Source organism: Grammomys surdaster, unplaced genomic scaffold (genome assembly GCF_004785775.1).
Source record: "Grammomys surdaster isolate TR1022 unplaced genomic scaffold, NIH_TR_1.0 130, whole genome shotgun sequence".
Classification (NCBI taxonomy): domain Eukaryota; kingdom Metazoa; phylum Chordata; class Mammalia; order Rodentia; family Muridae; genus Grammomys; species Grammomys surdaster.
Window position 1 is genome coordinate 1,310,343 of NW_021604588.1, and position 20,749 is coordinate 1,331,091.

The window sequence follows — 20,749 nt, forward strand, 5'->3', positions numbered from 1 at the left end:
AAAGAGCAGACTTCTGCAGGTTGTCCTCTGACCTCCACGTTACACCATGGCACACACATGCACCCATACCCCAAAATAAATAAATAAAATAAAAATTAAGTTTAATCAAGTTTAGCTTGAAATATATATTCCTCTTGAGCTAAAACACACTTGTCTTTCTGTGTCTGGCCTAGCTTGCTTTTTTTAAAGATTTATATATTTTGTTTGTATGCATGTTTGCCTGAGTGTATATATGTACACTGTGTGCCTGGTGACTATAAGGAGGCCAGAAGAAGGTGTCAAATCCCTTAGAACTAGAGTGACAGATGGCTTTGAGCTGCCATGTGAGTGCTGAGAACCACACCCAGGTCCTCTGCAAGAGCAGAGGTGAGCCATCTCTCCATCTCCCTGTGTGACGTCTAATAGGCATATGCTGTGTGTAAGCCTGCTAGCTACAGTTAGAAGATGTCTGCCTGTGAAGCAGCAGGGCGTCTAAACCCAGATCCATCTGGACCTCCTAGGAAGGATTTCTTCTCTCATGTCTAAGTCCTATTTTCTGGAGCTCCCAGGTGGCCAGGGTGGGGGTGGAGGGATCTGGTCATGTGAATTACTTTGAGTCTTGCTCTGTTCTTGTGGCAAATTGTGAATGGTGTCTAACAGGAACTGTTGAATAGTTTCATACTGTGCCTTTAGCAGCCTGTGAGTCTGAATGATTCGCGCCTTGTGGACACAGCACACGACTACCCATTCTTTCTTTAGCTTCTGCTCATTGACACTGTACCCCTTTGCTCCAGTCTCCCTCAGTCTGGTAGTTCAGAGTGGTCTAAAGACAATTCAGCCATTGCAGTTCTCAGAACAGACTTGAGAACCATCATGGAGATGAGAATCTGCCCGGCTGCTTTGACAGGCTGAGTAGTGAGTTCACGGCGCCTCTGGTGGGTTTCCTATCAGTCATTTGTCTGTCCTATTTATGATGGCTATTTACCAATATTATCTAGTGAAGCTGTTTTACCATAGGAAGCTGCAGTCCATAGGAAACACACTGCTTGTCTGCGGAAGGTGTAGTGACACCAAGCAGAGCTAAAAATAACCAGCTTTCTACCTGTCAAGCTGTGTCACTGCTTCTCCAGTGAGGACTTTCAGATCGAGTCTTTTGTATTTTGCTCTGTTTTCTCAGCTTTCCCAAGTATATAGAGTTTCTCTTGTTTTTTATTCAGAGAGAATTATTAAGAAAGTTCATAAATGATCTAGTCAGGAAAAGTTGCTTTAATTATTGACAAGCCAACCCATTATTCTATGGAGGATAAGACCAAAGTCTAGAAATAGAGCCAGTAAAATTTACATCTAATACATCAAACAACTTGTTAGCCAGCATCCTCAGGTAGCTAGAAAAGGATTTTCAAACTGTGCACTGTGGGGATACCTTCTAGCTGGTTCTGCTGGCAGCTGGTGGAGGCGTCAAGGGTGCAGGACTTGGGTCACTGTTCTGCTCAGCCAGCATAGTCTCCTTTTACAGGAACTTCATTCATCACTCCAGAGTGCACTCAAACAAACGCTTCCAGCAGACTCTTTAAAAATCGGAAACTAGTCATTATAAGAATAGAATCTAAAAGCAAGATATAACCAGTATGAAACTAGAACACACAATCCCTGTTAACCCATCTTGTGAGACTACCAGCAAATCATCAACCATGTTTCCTGAGACACAAGGAGGAACACACGTGTCTGCTTTTCAGCCTCCAATGGATGAAAACTAAACTCTGTAAAAGACTTGGGCCCACTGACAGGAATGCAGGGTGGTTTAAAATCTGGCTAAAACGAAGCTGCTGTTTAAGAACAAACTCAGACTCAATTAAAAAAAATAACCTGCAACTACTTATCAAAAGACCAAATCACCTATCTCCCTCTTATTCTCCAAAAGCATCATTTATAGTGTAGTGTGTCCAATAAATTATGGTTTTGTTCACTGATATTTGCCAACATTTGCCTGGTTCTAGATATTGAGGGCACACAGTCAGCTTATGATTCTGACTCCAAATCATCAAGAAAAAGTTAATGGTCTCCACAGGACAAAGAGAAGTAAAATACTTTGGGAAGAGCTGTATGCAAGAGAGCTGCCAGGCATGGACTGCCCAGCACAGGGGAGGCAGACACAGGCAAACTTCTGTGAGTTTGAGACCACTCTGGCCTACATAGTGAGTTCTAGGACAGCCAGGAGTATGAAAAGAGGCCCTGCCTCAGAGAGGGCGCGCAGAGTTGGGGGTGGGGGTGTTTCAGGTGCTTGAAGGTAACAGTCCAATTACTTCAAAAACCTGCTGCATGACCTGCATGGTTTCCTAAAGACACCGGTTAGAACGGGGCATCACCTTACTCACATTTTCTTTCCAAGAAAGACAGAACATGCCCAGAACTTTCAGTGGACAACATGTGTTAAGAAAAGTTCTTAGAAGAATAATCATAAAATGCATTTTCAATTTTCTAAATTGTTAGCTTGATTCCATCATTTTCTGTTACAGTCGCAGACCTAAGACATAATTCAAAACTACGATTAGTAACTCAAAAAACGTTATACATCTATTTCTTCACAGCCAGTTGTCCTGAGTGCCTCCGTTATTATATAGTCTCTTAACACTGTTGTTAAGTGTGAAACACTCAACAGAAGAAAGACATTTTGTTTATTCCCATCACCACGTCATGGGAAAATGTAGTTCCTCTGGAGCTGTGGGCTAACCTAAGAAGTCTGTGGGGGTGGTCAGGTGTCATTAGAAGGACAAGAACGGAGACTGCTTCTCAACACTGCCCGGTGGGTTTGAGATTGTACACTTCTCTCCTACTGCAGTTCTCTCCAAAGGCAGCCTTGCCACTTGCTCTCTACATTTTGTAGGAGATTTGTTTGTAGGAAAATCAAACGGTGAAATTTATTATATATGTTTTGTCTTGAGATAGGACCTTTTATAGTCTAAGTTTCCCTTTAATTTGTTATATGGCCAGAGATGACCTCAAACTTATGATCCTCCTGCCTCCACTTCCCAAGTGCTGGATTTCAGGTATATGCCACTACACCCAGTTAAAATTTATCATTTTAACCACTGTTAACTATCCAGTTCATTGGCACTAAGTGTTGGCAGCCATCACCATATCTCTCTTTAGAGCTTTTCCTCCCAAAATGAAATTGTGCTCACTAAACACTGACTGCCAGTGGCTCCCTCTTTCTCCCCTTGGAATTTAAGCACCTTAGACACCTCATATAAGCAGAACCACCTGTCCCCTTTACCGTCTCTCTGGTGTCACTATGCTTGTAAAAAGAAAAAGACCTTCTTTACTAGACTTCCATCCCTTCGCCCCATTTTGAAGAATCCTGAGAGAAAACTCTCAGGCATGGCTTGGGTAACATGCTTGCTTCCAGAATAAGGTGACAAGTGCTGTTTACTAAGCGTGCCTGTATGCATGCGTGCGTGTGTGTCTGTGTATGTGTCTGTGTGTGTGTCTGTGTTTGTGTGTGTGTGTGTGTGTGTGTGTCTGTGTGTACTGGCTAGTTTTGTGTGTAAACTTGACACAAGCTAGAGTCATTAGAGAGGAAGGAGCCTCAGTTGAGAAAATGCCTCCATGAGATCCAGCTGCAAGGCATTTTCTCAATTAGTGATTCATGGGGGAGGGCCCAGCTCATTGTGGGTAGTGCCACCCCTGGGCTGGTAGTCCTGGATTCTTTAAGAAAGCAGGCTAAGCAAGCCATGTGGAGTAAGCCAGTAAGCAGCACCCCTTCCATGGCCTCTGCATCAGCTCCTGCCTTCAGGTTCCAGCCCTACTTGAATTCCTGTCCTGAGTTCCTCCAACAATTAACTAAGATCTGAAAGTGTAAGCCACTGAATAAACCCTTTCTTCTTCAACTTGCCTTTTGGTGTTTTGTCACAGCAATAAAAACTCTAAGACTGTGTGTGTAGCTACCTATTTATATTCATTGTAAATTAAAAGTGATTAAAAGAAATTAATTCTGTCTTCCAAGTGAGGCTCTGAACTTTTGATATGTGTAAACACAGTAATTAAACATGGTAGTTCGCCAAAATAGCAAGATAATGTGCTCTCTCTGTGTCCCAGGTTTTTTGATGTTTGTTTGTTTTGGTTGTTTGTTTGTTTGTTTTTGGACAGTGTCCCACTATGTAGCCTTGGCTGGCTTGGAACTCAGTATATTGAAAATGTTGGCCTCAGACTCACAGATCTGTCTGCCTCCTGAGTGCTGGGATTAAAGGCTTGCACCACCAAACCCATCTTACCCCCGGCCCCCTTTTTTTGGACAGAATCTCGTCCTGTATCCCTGGCTCACTTGGCTTAGACTGCGTAGCTCAGACTGACCCTGAGACGCTTTAAGTCTTGCCTCAACCTCCCAAGTACTGGAATTGCAGTTATATGCTGCCCTGTCTAACTGAAAACTATACTTTGTGAAAAATTTAATGATGGAAAAAAAAAAGTAGAGTCGTAGTGTCACAGTAGACTCCAGATTGCAGTAGAGGACTTTCTGGAATTGTTGTTTTGTTAGACATTTGTACTAAGGCTATAAAAGTGAGTATAAACCCTTCAGGTCATACTAACATTTTCAGTGCCTAACACTGAAAACTAGCAAGATAGATTTGAGTCTTAGGCTGTTTTGACTAGTTCTGCTCTTTCCCGTTGCCCTTAGCTATACCCAGACCAGATACAATTCTCTCGCGTAAGACTTGGGCTCTACATTGGCATCACTCTGACACTGTTCATAGACCTCAGCTCCCCTCCTCACTCTTGTCCCTGATCTCAGGGACACAGTGAGATGACTTTATCAGTTACTGTTCTGCTGCTGTGATAGAAACACCCTGACCAAAGCAACCCACAAAAGAAAGAACTTACTCACACCTGGGCTCCAGACGGATAAGAGGCCGTCATCAAGGGCTGGCGCAGAACACGCCTGTAGCAGCTGGAACAGCATGCCAAGACTCAGCACTTAATGAACGCGAAGCAGAGAGCATATTAAAGCTGTAAAGACTTTTTACCACAGCTTACTTCCAGTGATGACTTTTATACCAAGGCTCTACCACCTAAGCCTCCCTAAGAAGCACCAATGGAGGACCTAAAACTATGCCTGAAACTGTGGGGGACAGTTCTCACTCAGACTACACCAGTGACCATCTGTGCTCCTTATTTTTGGTTGCTGTTGCCCTATGTTTTACTATTTTTAGAGTGTATTATCTTTATTATTGTTGGTGGGCATCCCAGCTTAGTCACTGTGGCACCCCAGCTGAATGTACCTTCTCCACCCCCTCCCCAGTTACTTCTTTCCTATGTTGGCTCACCCACTCACATACACCTCACCTCTGAATCCATTGAGAAGCTCACACATCCCTAGGAGGACACAAACTACACTGCCCCCGCGCTTGCTCCCGCCTCCACCTGCTGTCCTTCTAGGTGCTAAGAAAACCCTTAAGGAATGACTTGTTTTCTTTCTTACTTCCTGTCCAAATCAGTAAATAATTTCTCCGTGGCAGCATCTTGCATGTTATTTAGAAGCTTAAATAGAGATGCCCATAGCCAAACGTTTTGGAGGTAATCCCCAGTCCCACATTAAGTGGGAAAACAGGTACAGGGTACTTAAGAACAGTTTGATACTAGTTCAGCCATCATTCTTTCTGTGGTAGAACAGTTGTCATAGGCACAGGCTCTGCATTCAAGGTAGCTACTAAATTCTGCCCTTACTCTACCTCTGATAGTTTGTTGCTTGTATTCTGTCTGTGGTCTGCCCTCAGTTTAAGAGGTAAACCTGCTTAGAAGTAGCCATCTGTAACATTGTTTTACATATGTGTTTGGAATAGCTTGGGGTTAAAGAAAAAAGCTGGAGTACCTCACTTTGCTGCATGATCCAAGGGAGGTCTTGTTCTTTACTTCTGGAACTTTGCAGACTTTGAAATCACCTATCTTGATGATGCTTGGTCTGGTTAGAAAGCCTGAGGTCTTTCGATTGGAATTTGCAAATCTTTTTTTTTTTTTAGACTCATTTATTTTTTCATTACTTACTAGCTTTCCAAATACATAAAGTGAATCTTTGTTTATTATATAAAATATCACCTAAAATATATGAAATTTAACTATATATTTTTAATTGTCTTAAGTTTTTCCTAAAACTTCTTTTTTTCTTTTTGTGTTTTGCATAAACAAAACTTACTCTTTTTCCCTCTTTCACAGAGGGTTTATTATTATTATTATTGCATATTTATTTACGTTTCAGATATTATTCCCTTTCCCCATTTCCCCCCAACCCAGAAACTCCCTATCCCATCCCTCTTCCTGCTTCTATGAGGATGTGCTTCGGGCCGCCCCCCCCCCCCCACCTCCCCACCCTCTAATTCCCCCACACTGGGGCATCCAGCCTTCACTGGACCAAAGACTTCCTCTCCCACCTATGCCCAACATTGCCATCCTCCCCTACTATACAGCTGGAGCCATGGGTCCCTCCCTAAGTGCTCCCAGGCTGGCGGTTTAAACCCTGGGAGCTCTGGTTGGTTGGCATTGTTGCTCTCCCCGTGGGGCTGCAAACCCTTTCAGCTCCTTCAGTCTTCTCTCTCACTCCTCCATTGGGAACCCCATGATCAGTTCAGTGGTTAGCTGTAAGCATTCGCCTCTGAATATTTCAGGCTCTGGCAATCTTTTTAAAAGATATTAACCTTACTAAAAGTCATAGATTCCTTAGATTTGGGTAGAGGCTTAGAAAACAGCATCTAGGGTTGGAGAGATGGTTTGGCGGTTAAGAGCACTGACTGCTCTTCCAGAGGTCCTGAGTTCAATTCCCAGCAACCACCGAGTAGCTCACAACCATCTGTAATGGGATCTGATGCCTTCTTCTGGTGTGTCTGAAGACAGTGACAGTGTACCCACATATATAGAAAAGGAAAGAGAGAAATCAGCATCTAATAGTGTCCAGGGTAAATGCTACAGTGCTAGCTCTTCTTTCCTACTGCAGTGACTGTGCTGCCGCACCTGACTGGATTCCCCATAGATCTGTTTGTACTCTTCCTCTGCTCTAGCTGCTGCCATGCATGGTTTACAGTTCTCCAAGGTAGCAGCCTGATTTCAAGTGACTGAGGTGCAGAGAAACAAGGTCTTTCCCTGTGTCTCATAAATCTGTAAAACTTTGGTACCCTATGTGTTTACAACAGTTTGTGTACTTTTACATACCTGCTGATCTTTTCTAAAGTCATCATTTGTATTCTTTTATAGGACAATGAAGGTCAGACAGCACTTCATTATGGTAAGATGTTTCTGAATTATTGTTCCTATCTTAACGTTTCTATCTATCTATGCCTATATGGTAGAGCTGGTAGAAATGCAGTAATCCTCTCAGCAGCAGGGGCTTCTCCACCCACTCATAAAAACTTATTTCATTCTTGGTACTGTCAGGAACAACCAGGATACTAATCTTTGTTATTGTAGAATCTAATTTCTCCCCTGTTATTTAAAAGAAGAAGAAAAGAAAAACTTTCTTTAGGTTTGGGAAATGGCTCAGTAGGTAAAATGCTCAGTATGCAAGTACGAGGATCTGAGTTCAGATCCCCCAGAACCCACATAAAAGTAGGCACAGTGGCGTGTGGAACTTGATAGAGGAAGACACACGCCACTGACTCTTGCTTCCATGTGTACATACAGCGGCTGGCCCTCACACATGCATACACCACACATTAAAAAGATAATAACTTTTTTGAACCTCTAACCTGCAGTTTTACTATTTGTAGTTCCAGTTGCCCACAGTCAATTACAATCCAAAACTATGAAACATGAAAATTGTACAAATAGACAGTTAATAGATTTTAAATCATGTGCTGTTCCGAGAGACTCACGCCGTCCTTGGTCCTTCAGTCTGGGATGACTCCTCTTCTTGACTGACCTGCTGAAGCTGTGTGTATACCACACCACTCTGCATTAGTGCCTGGGTAGTGTCTCAGTTACCAGAGCAGCTGATGACAGTGCACGTGTTCAAGTGGCCCTTTGGTGCAGCCTGACAACTAGGCTGATGCCTCTGTCCTTTGCCTCAGTTTATCCTATCACATGGACATCGGGTCCTCTCACGGCATCACAGATTGTGAGTATAGCACACTGCAATGTTTTCAGAGATAGTATATTCCTTTATTCATTACTTATTGCTGGTAATAAGTCATACATTTCTATGAGTGTGTAGAGAAAGAAAAAACAATGTAAGCATGTATATACACACACATATGTGCTCGTGTGTGTGTGTGTGTGTGTGTGTGTGTGTGTATGTGTATTGCTTGGTCCTGTCTTCACTTTCTTGAATTTTTTTCTCTTAGATAAAGGGAGACTACTATAACTGAATAAAGAAAACAAGTTTGGTTCTTAATTTTTGTTTTCTCTACTGATTATCTTTACTTCAACAATGTACAAAATATAGTAAAAATTATCTGTAAAGTAGAACTAATAGCATGGCTCTTAGAGAACTATTAAATAAATTCAGCTAAATAAAAAGATATTAAAGTGTTTCATAAATTATAAAATACTAGCAAATATAATTCAGAGATTCTATTGCATATGAGTATTTTGAAAAAAAAATTCAGGCATCAGTGTTTAAATCAAGCTAAGGTTCACCCACCTGCAGCCATCTGGGCTAGGATTAGTATCAGGGCCTCAGCTGCCCTTCAGCACCGTTGTCTGATCCTGAGCATCTTTTTGGGTGCTGTGAGCATCGCTGGATCACCTGGGAGTCTAGACTGTAGTACTAGCTGCAATCTATGTAAATCAGACTGATAATGAAAATTGAAATGTCTAAAAATTTATAAGTTTACTGGTATTACCTAGATAGTAAAACTAGTAGGAAGAAAGGAAACTTGTGAGTCCAATTCACTTTTCAACATAAATACCAAAATCCTAAGGAAAGTATTAGCAAACGAAACCATCATTGTGCTTTAGACACAAAGATATATCATAATCGTGTTGAGTTCATCCCAGAAATTGAAGGATGGTGTAAGGTTTTAAAGTTTATTAGTATGATTTTCTACATTTCCAAGCTAGGTGAAATACCCAATTCAGTAGTTCAGATGTATAAAAAGGTTTGTGAGAAAAGTCAACACTCAATTTAAGAAGTTTAGAAAAGTGGTTCGGCCCTCATGAGTTTAAGCCAGACTTGTGTTTGTCATTCTAGATCTCCTGCTGACTGCACAGGCTGTTTGGATCACGTACTTTAGTTTACACTTGGTGAAATGGGGACCATGACCTCAGACTAGGTCTGAGAATATAAGAGGTTAATTTATGTAAAGTGCTCAAGACAATGTCTGATACCTGCTGTGTATGCAGTAAGTGTTAACAGCCTCTATGATAGAATCCGAGAATAAATTAGAAATATAATTTTAGGGTTGTAACATTGCTATATAACAGTCTCATAATATACTCAACCACCAAAAGAAGGTCAGGAAAAGAAAACTCTAGAACTAATGTTTCCTTATATTGCTGGGATTTAGCTAGTTTAAATATGAAGGTGGTTCTAGTAAGTTTGCATCAAGATGGTAGCATGATGATCAAGAAACAGAAAAAAAATCATTAAAGAAGCTGAAATCCTGCATTAACCCTGTAGAATGCTGTCTGTCTGACACAGAAACAAATAGTAGTGAGGGAAAGACATGAAGCAGGAGATAGAGCAGCAGGAGTGCCTCACGTGGAGAATGATTGGATAAAGCAACCGTGTTGTCCTCTGGTCTCCACGTGTGTAAGCATGTACATGCATAGTCACCCTTGTGCACCTGAGTACACACATAATCACAGTCATGTATACACAAGCACCCACATGCACACTGTATTGTTACTTTTCTATTACTGTGATTAAAAACACCCTGACCAAGACAACTTCTAGAAGAAAGAGTTCCTTTTAGGCTTCCAGTTCCAGAGGGTTAGAGTCCATGATGATGGAACAGAGACAGCAGACAGCAGAGAGCTTGAACAGCAGCTAAGCGTTTACATCTCAAACCACCAGCAAGAGGGAGGCAGATAGATTGAGGGCTAATTCAAAATGGCACAAGTCTTTGAAACCTCAGAGCCAACCCCAGTATCGTGCTTCCTCCAGCAAGGACACACCTAATCCTTCTCAAACAGCCAACTAGGAGCAAAGTATGTGAATGCCCAAGACTTATGGGGAATACTACACACACACACACACACACACACACACACACACACGCACACAATCGTGTATGTACATATGCACACACTCAGTCATGCACATGCATACACACAAAGAGCCAGGGTGGTTAATGCATGCCTGTGATTGAGCTTCTCTACAGGCTGAGGGAGAGGATCTCAAATTCAAGGTCGTATATTTTCATTATAGGCAGTATAATGAAACCACCACTAGAAAGATAAACATGTGAGAGGTCTGGAGGACACCAGCGTGAACAAGTCAGCATTACTGCAGAGGGTTACAGTCTGCCAGTTATGGTTCTCACACAACCAAGGGAGAAAACTGCAGACCCACCAGTTACTCTCCTGTGGAAAATGCTTGTTCCTGTTGATGTACCGATCTGTGAAAAGGCTGGATTCATAAATATTTCCAGGAGAAAGTTAAAGTGATGAGCTTGGTGTCTGGTGGCTGGTCTTTGACGGGAGCAGGGTACAAAGGAATGTGCATCAGGACAGCGGAACATTCTCTGCAGATATAGAAATGATTAAAACTGCTTTTATTCGCAGGATTTGGAAATTGCATAGAAAGATTATTTTACAGATTTATTATTAGTCCACTCATAACTTTAATTTAGGAATGAATTTATACTGAAAGTTTAGAGTATATTTCATCCGCATACAGGAATTAGATATTAAAAGGAAAAGAACTTGCAGTTTTCAGTATTTCTTGATTTCATTTTTGTAAATATGGAGTTCAATTTATAAAAGGTTAAAGATATATGTATATGTCTTTAAAAGTCTTACAGACTTTTGAGTGACTTTTTTCATTAAAAAATCTTTAAAAGATAAACATGTTTTGTTTAAAATATTTTTGATTTAGTCTAATAGTGCAAAGAAGAAAAACAGATTATCTACATCAGACCAGTGTCTAGTTGGGGGAAGCCCCATTTCACACAAATTTAAAGTTCAGATGTATATTCTTGATTGTTTTGGAAATCAGCAGATTAAGGAACTAAGGTAAGTGTGCTGGTCTGGTTTGTCCTCTCCTGCCTCACTCACTGACAGAAGTGTATAAACAGTCTATACACCTTATTAGTGCAGCAGCACTCTAAAGTTCCTTAGATGAGAAGAAGCCCACAAGCTAATGTCACAGACGACAATCACATGCACGTCTGTGGTGCAATAAACACGGGTTCAGTTTCTTTCACAGTTATTAGGAGGGGTGTGCACGTGCCTCAGCACACATGTGGAGGACAACTTGTAATTGGTTCCCTTCCTCACACAAGTTGCCAGGCGGGGTGGCAAGTGCCTTGACCTTCAGTCGTCTCACCAGCCCAGGTCTGTATCTTCAAGGACTTTAGTGAAGCGATCGGATGAGAATTACAGAGCAAACTTGTAAAGAGGGACTCAGCAGCACACGAGTGGACAGGTGTGAAAGAAAGCCAAATCAAGGGGCTGAACTCACTCTGTAGACCAGGCTTGCCTGCAGCTCAGAGATCCCCCTGCCTCTACCTCCTGAGGGCTAGGTTTAAAGGCGTGCACTATCATGCCCAGCGCCAAATTGAGTTTACATTTAAAAAATTAAGAAATATAGAAGTTTTACGATTAGATTAAAGTATGTAGTTAGCACAAGTAGTGAAAGAAAAGAGAAAAGAAAATGGTGTGTTGAAAGCTGTTTGTAAGAAGTCACCAAAAATGCAGGACAGGATGGAAGACATAGAAATGTGGTAGAGCTTAGAGCTATGGCTCTCAACTGCTGGGTCATGACCCCATGGGGTAAGTCTCATATCAGGGACTTACATTCTGATTCAAAACAGTAGCAAAATCACAGTTGTGAAATAGCAACAAAAATAATGTTATGGTTGAGAGTCTCCACAACCGTATTAAAGAAACTGCATGAAAGGGCCGCGGCGGGCAGTGGTGGTGCACGCCTTTAATCCCAGCACTTGGGAGGCAGAGGCAGGCGGATTTCTGAGTTCGAGGCCAGCCTGAGCTACACAGAGAAACCCTGTCTTGAAAAACCAAAAAAAAGTGGGGGGGGCTGGTGAGATGGCTCAGCAGTTCAGAGCACTTGACTGGTCTTCCAGAGATCATGAGTTCAAATCCCAGCAACCACATGGTGGCTCACAGCCATCCGTAAGGAGATCTGATGCCCTCTTATGGGGTGTCTGAAGACAGCTACAGCTACAGTGTATCTACATACAATTAAAAAAAAAAAAAAAGGACCGCGGCGTTAGGAAGGTTGAGAAGCACTGTATTAGCACTTAAGGAGAAGCCAGAAATGTGGCTCAGGGAAAAGCACTTGCCTGGGCTTTGATTTCTATCATTCATTCATTCATTCATTCATTCATTCATTCGTTTTCACTCTCTCTCTCCTCCCAACCCCTGACTTATTTTTATCTTATGTGCATGGGTGTTTTGCCAGTACTTGGTGCCCACAGAGGCCATAAGAGGGTGTCAGTTTCACTGGAACTAGAGTTACAGATGGTTGTGAGCCATCGTGTGGGTGCCAAATTCAGGACCTCTGGAACAGCAGCCAGTGCTCTCACCACTGGGCTATCCCTCCAGTTCCTCTACCATCATTATTGTTGGGTTTTTGTTTTTGTTTTTTTTTTTGAGACAAAGTTTCTCTGTATAGCTTTGGTTGTCCTGGAACTCATTCTATAGGCCAGGGTGGGGTGGCCTCAAACTCCAAGATTACGTATTCTGCCTCCCAAGTGCTGGGATTAAATATGTGTGCCATGACTGTCCAGCTATTTTTTTTAAAGGAGAAATGAGAAATTTCTAATAGGTGTTCCAAGAAAGATTCTAGGAGAATCAGTATATAAGAATACTTACTGGCAGGGTGCAGTGGCACATGCCTTTAATCCCAACACTAAGGAGGCAGAGGCAGGCAGATCTTTGTGAGTTTGAGGCCAGCCTTATCTATATAGTGAGTTCCAGGACAGCCAGGGCTATATAGACAGACCCTGTTTCAAATAAGCAAACAACAACAAAAGGAATAGTCACTGATAATTTCTCAAGTTGGTAAAGCACTGGATTCTTCAGCTCTGGGAATTAGACAGCATAGTCGTGGCAACGGGAAATGTTTTCTCAGCAGGATGCTGGTCATATTGAGAATGCAGCCACATGAATGCAGCGTGGAGCTTAAGATGCTGGACCCAGGAATGCATGTGCCTCTGTTACATGAAAGTCAAACATGGGGAGGCTTCAGCATCGGGAGACAGATGATTAATTTAGCAGAAGTGGCTTGATAAAGCTAGGGGGTGCTTCTGGGATTCTTATACTGAAGTGATAACGTATGGACACATTACATGAGTAGATTCCTCTTAAGAAAACATATATATGACTGACATGCTCGTGTATGTATTCTGTAGCTTAGTAAAGCTTACACACAGAGAGACAGAGCCTGACTGACATGGAGATCAGGTAGCAGGGTTGTTGCCCTGTCTGTTCTCTAGTCTTCCCAACAAATGGCCAAGCTTAGGTGTTTGTTTCCTCACTGCCGGATGAGAATCTGGCGGCTGGGAAGGTGCTATGACCTTCTCAACAGTCCAGCTGTTGAGAGCAGAATCACTGTGCATCCAGGATGGACAGTTCCATGTCCACAACTGCAGTGCCAGAGAGAACTCACATTATTTTCTGGAAGATAATTCAAGAGAAAGGAGGAAGGGAGGGAGTGGTTGTTTGTCTTTTGTTTTGTTTTGTTTTGTTTTGGGGGGGTTTTTTGTTTTTTTTGTTTTGTTTTGTTTGAAACAAAGTCCTGCTCTATAGCCACCATTAGCCTGGAACTTGCTATGTAGCCCAGGCTTGCTTCAGACTCATAAATACTCCTGCCCAGCCAAAGTGCTAGGATTACTGGCATGCATCCTCTCATCAAGCCTAGAAAGTAACCTTTTACAGGAATAATGAAATGGGGAAATCCCTTCCCACTCTTCTCCTCAGTCAGTGAGGCAGAGCCAATACCCACAACTATACTGTGAGTAGCACGTATCATACTGATATCCTGTGTGCTTTCTGTTCACTGTGACGTTGGATATTAATAAAAATGATCCTTAATTCAGATCGTGCCCAGAGTACGTCTACTGAAAGAAACATCCTCTATTTCTGTCTCTCAGGTTATATTAATTACTGTGGGAAGAACCAAGCAAATAACCATATATGTTACAATCAACATAATTAAACACTAAAAGAATATTACCAGTCAGACATTTTGACATTAAAGATATATAAAACTAAAATCTTCTGACAACTCAGGAATCTTTCATGAAAACATTTTCAGATTAATTATCACTTTCAAAGTAATTCACTTTTAGTTTTATTTCTTTACGAGTTTACTGGACTTGTAATAGACACTTTGAGAATAGTCAAAAACATCTCATGTAAGAATAATAATGATCATTTATTAAGCATTTATTATATGCCTAGGAGTCTGTTGAGCATTTAGTCATTTAATGTTATTTAATCCTTTTTATTTAGTGGGTGCTCAGTGACTGTTGATTTGATTTGGTTTTAGGGCCTTAACCTATTGGAATTTTCATAGAACTGTTAAGTGTGGTTAAATACAGTGAGTACAGACAGTGTTGGGGAGGTCTTTAGGGGCTTAGCTATTACTTTTTATGAATTATGGTTGAGCTTGACAGCTGTCCTTGTGTTGACAGCTCTTCTGATTATAGCAGTTGTCAAACTCCATCCTTAAGCAGGTTGTAAATCCTGGCTTCTTCCGATTAAAACTGGGTCAGAGCCAATCGCAGGTTAACTAGAGGCCGTTATTGTACCACTGGATGTCTTTACTAGTTTGTCCTAAATGGTCTTTGTGTGGAAACATATTAAAACCCTCATTTCCCCACATTTTACCTGAGTGTTTTGAGTCTTCAGATACTGGTCCTCTCGGTATTTTGTGCTTATCTGTGGTCCTTGTTGGAGTGCATTGCAGTAAGTGTGGTCTTCCTTATAAATGGCCTGTTAGCTTTCCCCTCCTCTTCCTCCACTGGGAATACTAATATCATTGCATCTGTGTCTCCCAGGGGAAATCAAGGCTTTCCTTGCACGTGTGGTCATGTGATTACAGAGTGGGCTGGCTTTGTATCCTCATGAGCCCTCAGGCGTCCACGAAAAGCACCATCTGTTCTGTTCCTCCCGTACTGTTCCAGGGCAGTGGGAGGAGGAATCAGAGTGAAAATAAATAAAATAAAAAAAAGAAAGAAATTCATCATCAAAGCCCCGAGGATTAATGGAGTCAGAAGGCTCACTGCTCTGAATGGGAATTCATCTTCACCTGGGCCAGTGTCAGGGCTGCCTGTAAGGCACTTGACAAATAGAGGTTCCCAGGGTCCCATAAATTCAGCAACTGTGCTGGTCCCTGTAGACTGGCTCAGGCTTTTCCAACACGGGCTTCCTACTGTTTTGTGTTTCCCAGCACAGTGTGGGCACCGATGCGATCCGGCCCCTTGCTAACCTGGTGAATGTTATCACTGGCCCCCGCTCTGTTCTTGCCTTCTTTCTTACCTTCTTTGCCTTTGTTTTGAGGGTATGAGCAGGTTACATGTTCTGCCTTGTAGCCTGTGATTCTCTAAAGATGCAAACGCGAGAGAAGTGAATTTTGAGTAAAATGTAACTTCTCAGCACCATCCTAGATAGAGAGGATAACCAAATACAAAACAAAACAAAAGCATGTGCTGGGCTAGCTCACCATGTAATCGGAGGTGCAGGTCCGTTTCTTCAACAGCAGTTTGCTGGGCATCCGTACGGGCCAGTCTCCCCAGGTACCAGCCTGCCCTAACCTGCTCCCTTCATACCGGCATAAAGTTAACCTGTGTGGCTAAAGGCAGGTCCCATCATTTAAATCAGTCCCTTTTTTCTCTCTGCTATTCCTCCCTGCTTGCTTATGCTTCTGTGTGGATCTGTCTTTTTCATAAACCTCAGGTGCTTGTTAATAAAATCCCTTTTATATAGGTATGTACACCACACCCCTGCCCTGAAATACTGTGAGTTGAATCTCACTTTTAGTTATACTGGAGCTAAAATTTCACTCATATCCGTCATGCTAGGGGACTGTTGCACAGTGCAAATACTGTTTCCTTAGTTGGGTGGCTGCAGTCACTCTGTGCCTGAGTCTGAATCCTGAGATAATACCACACTTCAGTGCTGGAAAGCTACTCCATGGTACAGCACATGTGAAAGGCCATGTTCTGCGTCTCTAGCAGACGTCTGCTTAGCCCCATTCCCCTGCCTAAGTGTTGGGTTAGAGGAACTAAGTGTTAGATCGTGTTGGCTATCCTGAATTACAGATTTATATATGGGATTTCTGACTCTGTTAAAAAGATCCCACTTTAAAAACAAAGCGAGTGCGCCTCACAAGAGGCTGAGTCTGGTGGTGGAAGGGCTGAGTGCCGTTGTTTAGAAGGCAGGTATCCCATGCATAGTTCTTCACAGCGTGTGTGTCCTTGCAGCTGCTTGATGCCAGGCAGTGTATCTTTAACTTTCTTCTATTTTATGAACTCTCCCATTTCAGCCTAAGTAGATATATAGTTATTCGTGATTAAACTCCAGAAATTTAGAGTAAAAATGTTGACTGAACTTACTTGAGGGTGCAATTCTAAATGATCAGTATCATTTGGTGGCCTGGGCATATGACTCCATGGTAGAGTACATGCTTAGAACACGTACGGCCCCAACATCACAAAACAGAATGGGAGGGGGGATTTTGAAAGAAAAGTTCTAATTTTAAACACTATTTGATCTTGGGCCTTGGCAAAGACAGTCCTGCCTCTGTCTTTCCTCATTTTGATGTAGTCTCAGGATCTACCACATCCGCTCTATCACCATGAACCAGCAGCTACTCTAGGATTGGAACCGACTATTGCTGCTTCTCTCTTCCCTTTCTCCTATTCTTCATCTGTTCATTCATCAAATGTTTCTCTCACATACAAGAGACCCCACAGCACTGAAGGCAGAGAGGGGTTCCCACACAGTCTTGTGTTAGCTCAGACATTCTCCACTTTGGCTCACTTAGAACCAGGTTCTCTCTGTTTATGGACAAGATTTTAGTGACTGAGTATCAGGATAGGGAATGTAAAAAGATGTCGGAGGGCTGCTGAGATGATCCAGCCATGAGAAGACTAGGCTCACAACCAAAAGAATAAAAAGACACCAGAGCTACACCAGTTTATAGCCCACCATAACCTGGCTTTTGCTCAACATCTCTTGCCTCTTTCACAGCATAAAACCTGAAAGCTTTAAGCTAGAGAGAAGCACCTGCCTGGGAGTGAAGATAGCCAACCTCTTTAATTGTTAATACAATAGGGCAGGACAGTGCACTGCACACACACACACACACACACACACACACACACACACACACAACAGTTTGGCTGGCTTGAAGATTTGGGGAAACGCAGAAATCATCACCCCTAAAAGCTGATCAAGACTGAAACTAACTCAGAAGAACAGCTCTCATCCCGGAGCTCCCAGTCTCATCCCAGGATGAGCCTCAACCCGAGGAATCAGCAGCCGTAGAGTAGTTTCTTGGGTGAAAAGAGGCAGGAGGTAAGAACAGACAAGGCTCCTGTGATTCTGCATCTGGAAAAGTACACAAACTGTTTCAGAAAATAGAGAACACTTTTCAAGATTATTAGCAAGCAGAATATACCCAAATGCAAATGAAGTATTACCTAGGCATCCAAATTGGTTTGATAATTTGAAATCATTGCATTATATCATAGCAATCAACAGAAAGCATAAAAACCTCTGCTATAGGTGGAAAGGGCTGGTAACAAAATTCATCTCCTGTTGTGGCTAAAATAACCAAATAGAGAGAGCCATTAAAGCTGTTCACCATTAATCTCACACTCAGGCCTCAGGGGCAGATGAGTCTCTGAGTTCAAGACCACCCTGGTCTACATGGTAAGTAAGCTCCAGGACAGCCAGGGCTGCACAGTGAGACCCTGATTCAAAAGCAAACAGCAAAGTAGGAGTAGTGGGAGCTTCTTCCTCAGCCTAGGAAATCAGCAGCTAAAGTCACTCGCAGTGTCGGAAGGCCAAGTGCTTTTCTCAGTTTCCCCTTTCCCTCTGCCTGAGCGTGTCCTGCACACACAGCACTTCCCTATTCCTTCACACTAGAGTCGGCTGTTGACATAGTTATAAGTTCTCAGAGCAGGAATCTCAACTGTATCCTTGACAGGACTGGGGCATCATTTGCTCAGTAAAACAGCCTGGGGTCTGCCTCCATAGCCTCTGTGCATTTTCTCAGAAGGCTTGTTGCTCTTGTATGTATGTGTCTGAGTCAGGGGAATTACAGCTGTAGAAACTGTCTCACCGCCCTAGTTTGAGTTGGGAGCATCACCAGTGTTGTCTGCTGAGCCCTCCTGTGTGCCCCATAACCATGGTAATCACTAAGATTGCATTATTTCAGTTTGGTTGAAACAGGGCCTCACTGTGTGGTTCCAGCTGGCCTAGAATGCACTACGCAGGCCAGGTTGGCCTTGAACTCTGAGCCTCCTGCCTCCGCCTCCCAGGTGCTGAGTTTCAGGTGTGCACCGTCCCGCTCAGCTCGATTGCAGACTATATATAAATGCTTTACTTCATAGTTATACTACATATTTGTATGTCTAGGTGATAATGTTTAATTTTGCCTGTTTTTACATACTTCTTTAAATAAACTGCATTATTCTGATTTTTTTTAATTCTTCAACATTATGTCTTTGATATAAACCCAATGGTGTATGAAGTTCCTTAGTTTTCACTTCCAGATGAACAGTGTCTGGTCCTACGTGTTACTGCTGGAGAGCATTTGAGCCGTCTGCATTTGATGCCCATTGGGAACCGTGCTGATATATACATTCTTCAAATATCGGCTGTGGGACACGTGCAGAACAATCTCTATAGACTCTCACTAGAAGCAGATCCTCCTTGGGAGGGTGTGTGTTTAGGGACAACCTGTAGTGACAAGTTAATGTCCAGAGTGATTGCCCCAGAGTACATGCTCTGGAGCTAAGGGTGCTTCCTCTGCACCAGCCCACCCACCTCTCCTGTGTGTGTGTGTGTGTGTGTGTGTGTGTGTGTGTGTGTGTGTGTTGCTGTTAATGATTCATTTGGTGTAAAATGTCTGCTTTTGCCTTTAGCTCAGTCATCTCAGAGCCATCTATTGTTAGATCTTTGTTTCCTCCTTGCTTGTAATCCTGGCATTGTCATAAACCTGATTTCTGTATACATGTCAAAGAGTAGACACCCCTCCGCTCTAACCTTCGGTCTGTTAGTTTGCCCTGGGGCAGTAACAATACCATCTTCATCACAGGTCTTGATATTTGGAAGTCTCCCCTCCTGTGGCTTAGACTCAGTGACCCCAGTAATGCCTTCTCTCTCCTCTGAGAGCTTTAGCGGCTGGGCGACGGCTCCATGGGTAAAACACTTGCTGGATCATCACTAGGAAATGAGTCCAGGCCCCATCCCACACATATGAACCAGGCCTGCACATCTCTAACCCCAGTTCTGAGGGATGGAGACAGGACTCCAGGAGCTTGCTAGCCAGCCAGCTCCAAGTTCAGTAAGAGACTTTTGTGGGGAGCAGTGGGGGAGGGTGCTTGCCGCTGAACTTTGACCTCCATACACACACACAGGAGAGCACACCTGCACATACATCTGAGCATACAAAGATTTCACACAGTGATGGTCTATTTACTAGACCAGCTTTTTTCCTACCTAAATTCAATTGTGTGTGTGTGTGTGTGTGTGTGTGTGTGTGTGTGTGTGTGTGTGTTATGTGTGTGTGTGTATTCAAAAACAAAACAAATGGTTTTATTTGACGCAGTACATTTAACCTCTTGACATGGGTTACCCAACTATTATTATTTGAAAATATAGCTCAACATAAAGCCATTGCATTTTTTATTCTTTGCTGTTATTCTCTCCTTGCAAATAGGGTCAAAGTCTCACAATTTTACAAAAGAACTGTGTGTTTCTACACGAGGAAAAAATGATAGAGTTTCTCAAGACTTGTTCTGGCTGCAAGGCCCAAGCATCCTGTGGCCACCATAAGAGCAGGCAGTGTGTAGGCCTCCTTACTGCCCAGCCTTGCCGTTCTGCTGCAAGGAGTGGTTTCCCTGACCCACTGTAACCCTGTTTGTGTATCTGTCCTTCTCTCTGCAGCTGCCGCCTGTGAGTTTTTGGACATCGTGGAGCTGCTGCTCCAGTCTGGTGCTGACCCTACTCTCCGAGACCAGGACGGCTGTTTGCCAGAAGAGGTGACAGGCTGCAAAGCCGTCTCTCTGGTGCTGCAGCGGCACAGAGCTAGCAAGGCTTGATCCAAAGCCTGGAGAAGCACAGTTTGGCCGAATAGGACTTCCGGGATAAAAGAAACTGCAAGAATAATACTTCTTTTACCACCCATCTTTGGTATGCATTGGCTAATAAAATCAGTTCGAGGAACTGGATTTCGACGTCTCAGCAATTCATTCTCCATGCATACATTCTGGGGGAGTACGGGTTTTGGTGATGAACATGTGTACTGTGCATAATATAATCCAATTCTGCCGAGCATGCTTTGAAATTTATCACTGCTGTGGAAGGTGGGGAGAAGAGCAGACAGATCATATTTCACAATATTAAACATGGCTCCCCTCTCCTCCTCCTC

At 42.8% G+C, this 20,749-nt stretch overlaps 1 protein-coding gene across 1 annotated transcript in view; it reads left to right on the plus strand.

Moving 5' to 3' along the window:
- Acbd6 (acyl-CoA binding domain containing 6) overlaps nt 1–20,549 on the plus strand; it is a 137,553-nt gene extending 117,004 nt beyond the window's left edge. Inside the window, exons 7-8 of the mRNA XM_028758147.1 lie at nt 7,219–7,249; nt 20,266–20,549. Coding sequence (XP_028613980.1) covers nt 7,219–7,249; nt 20,266–20,420 — 186 coding nt within the window. The 3' untranslated portion in view covers nt 20,421–20,549. The remainder of the gene's footprint in view (nt 1–7,218; nt 7,250–20,265) is intronic.
- Nucleotides 20,550–20,749: the final 200 nt, after the last annotated feature.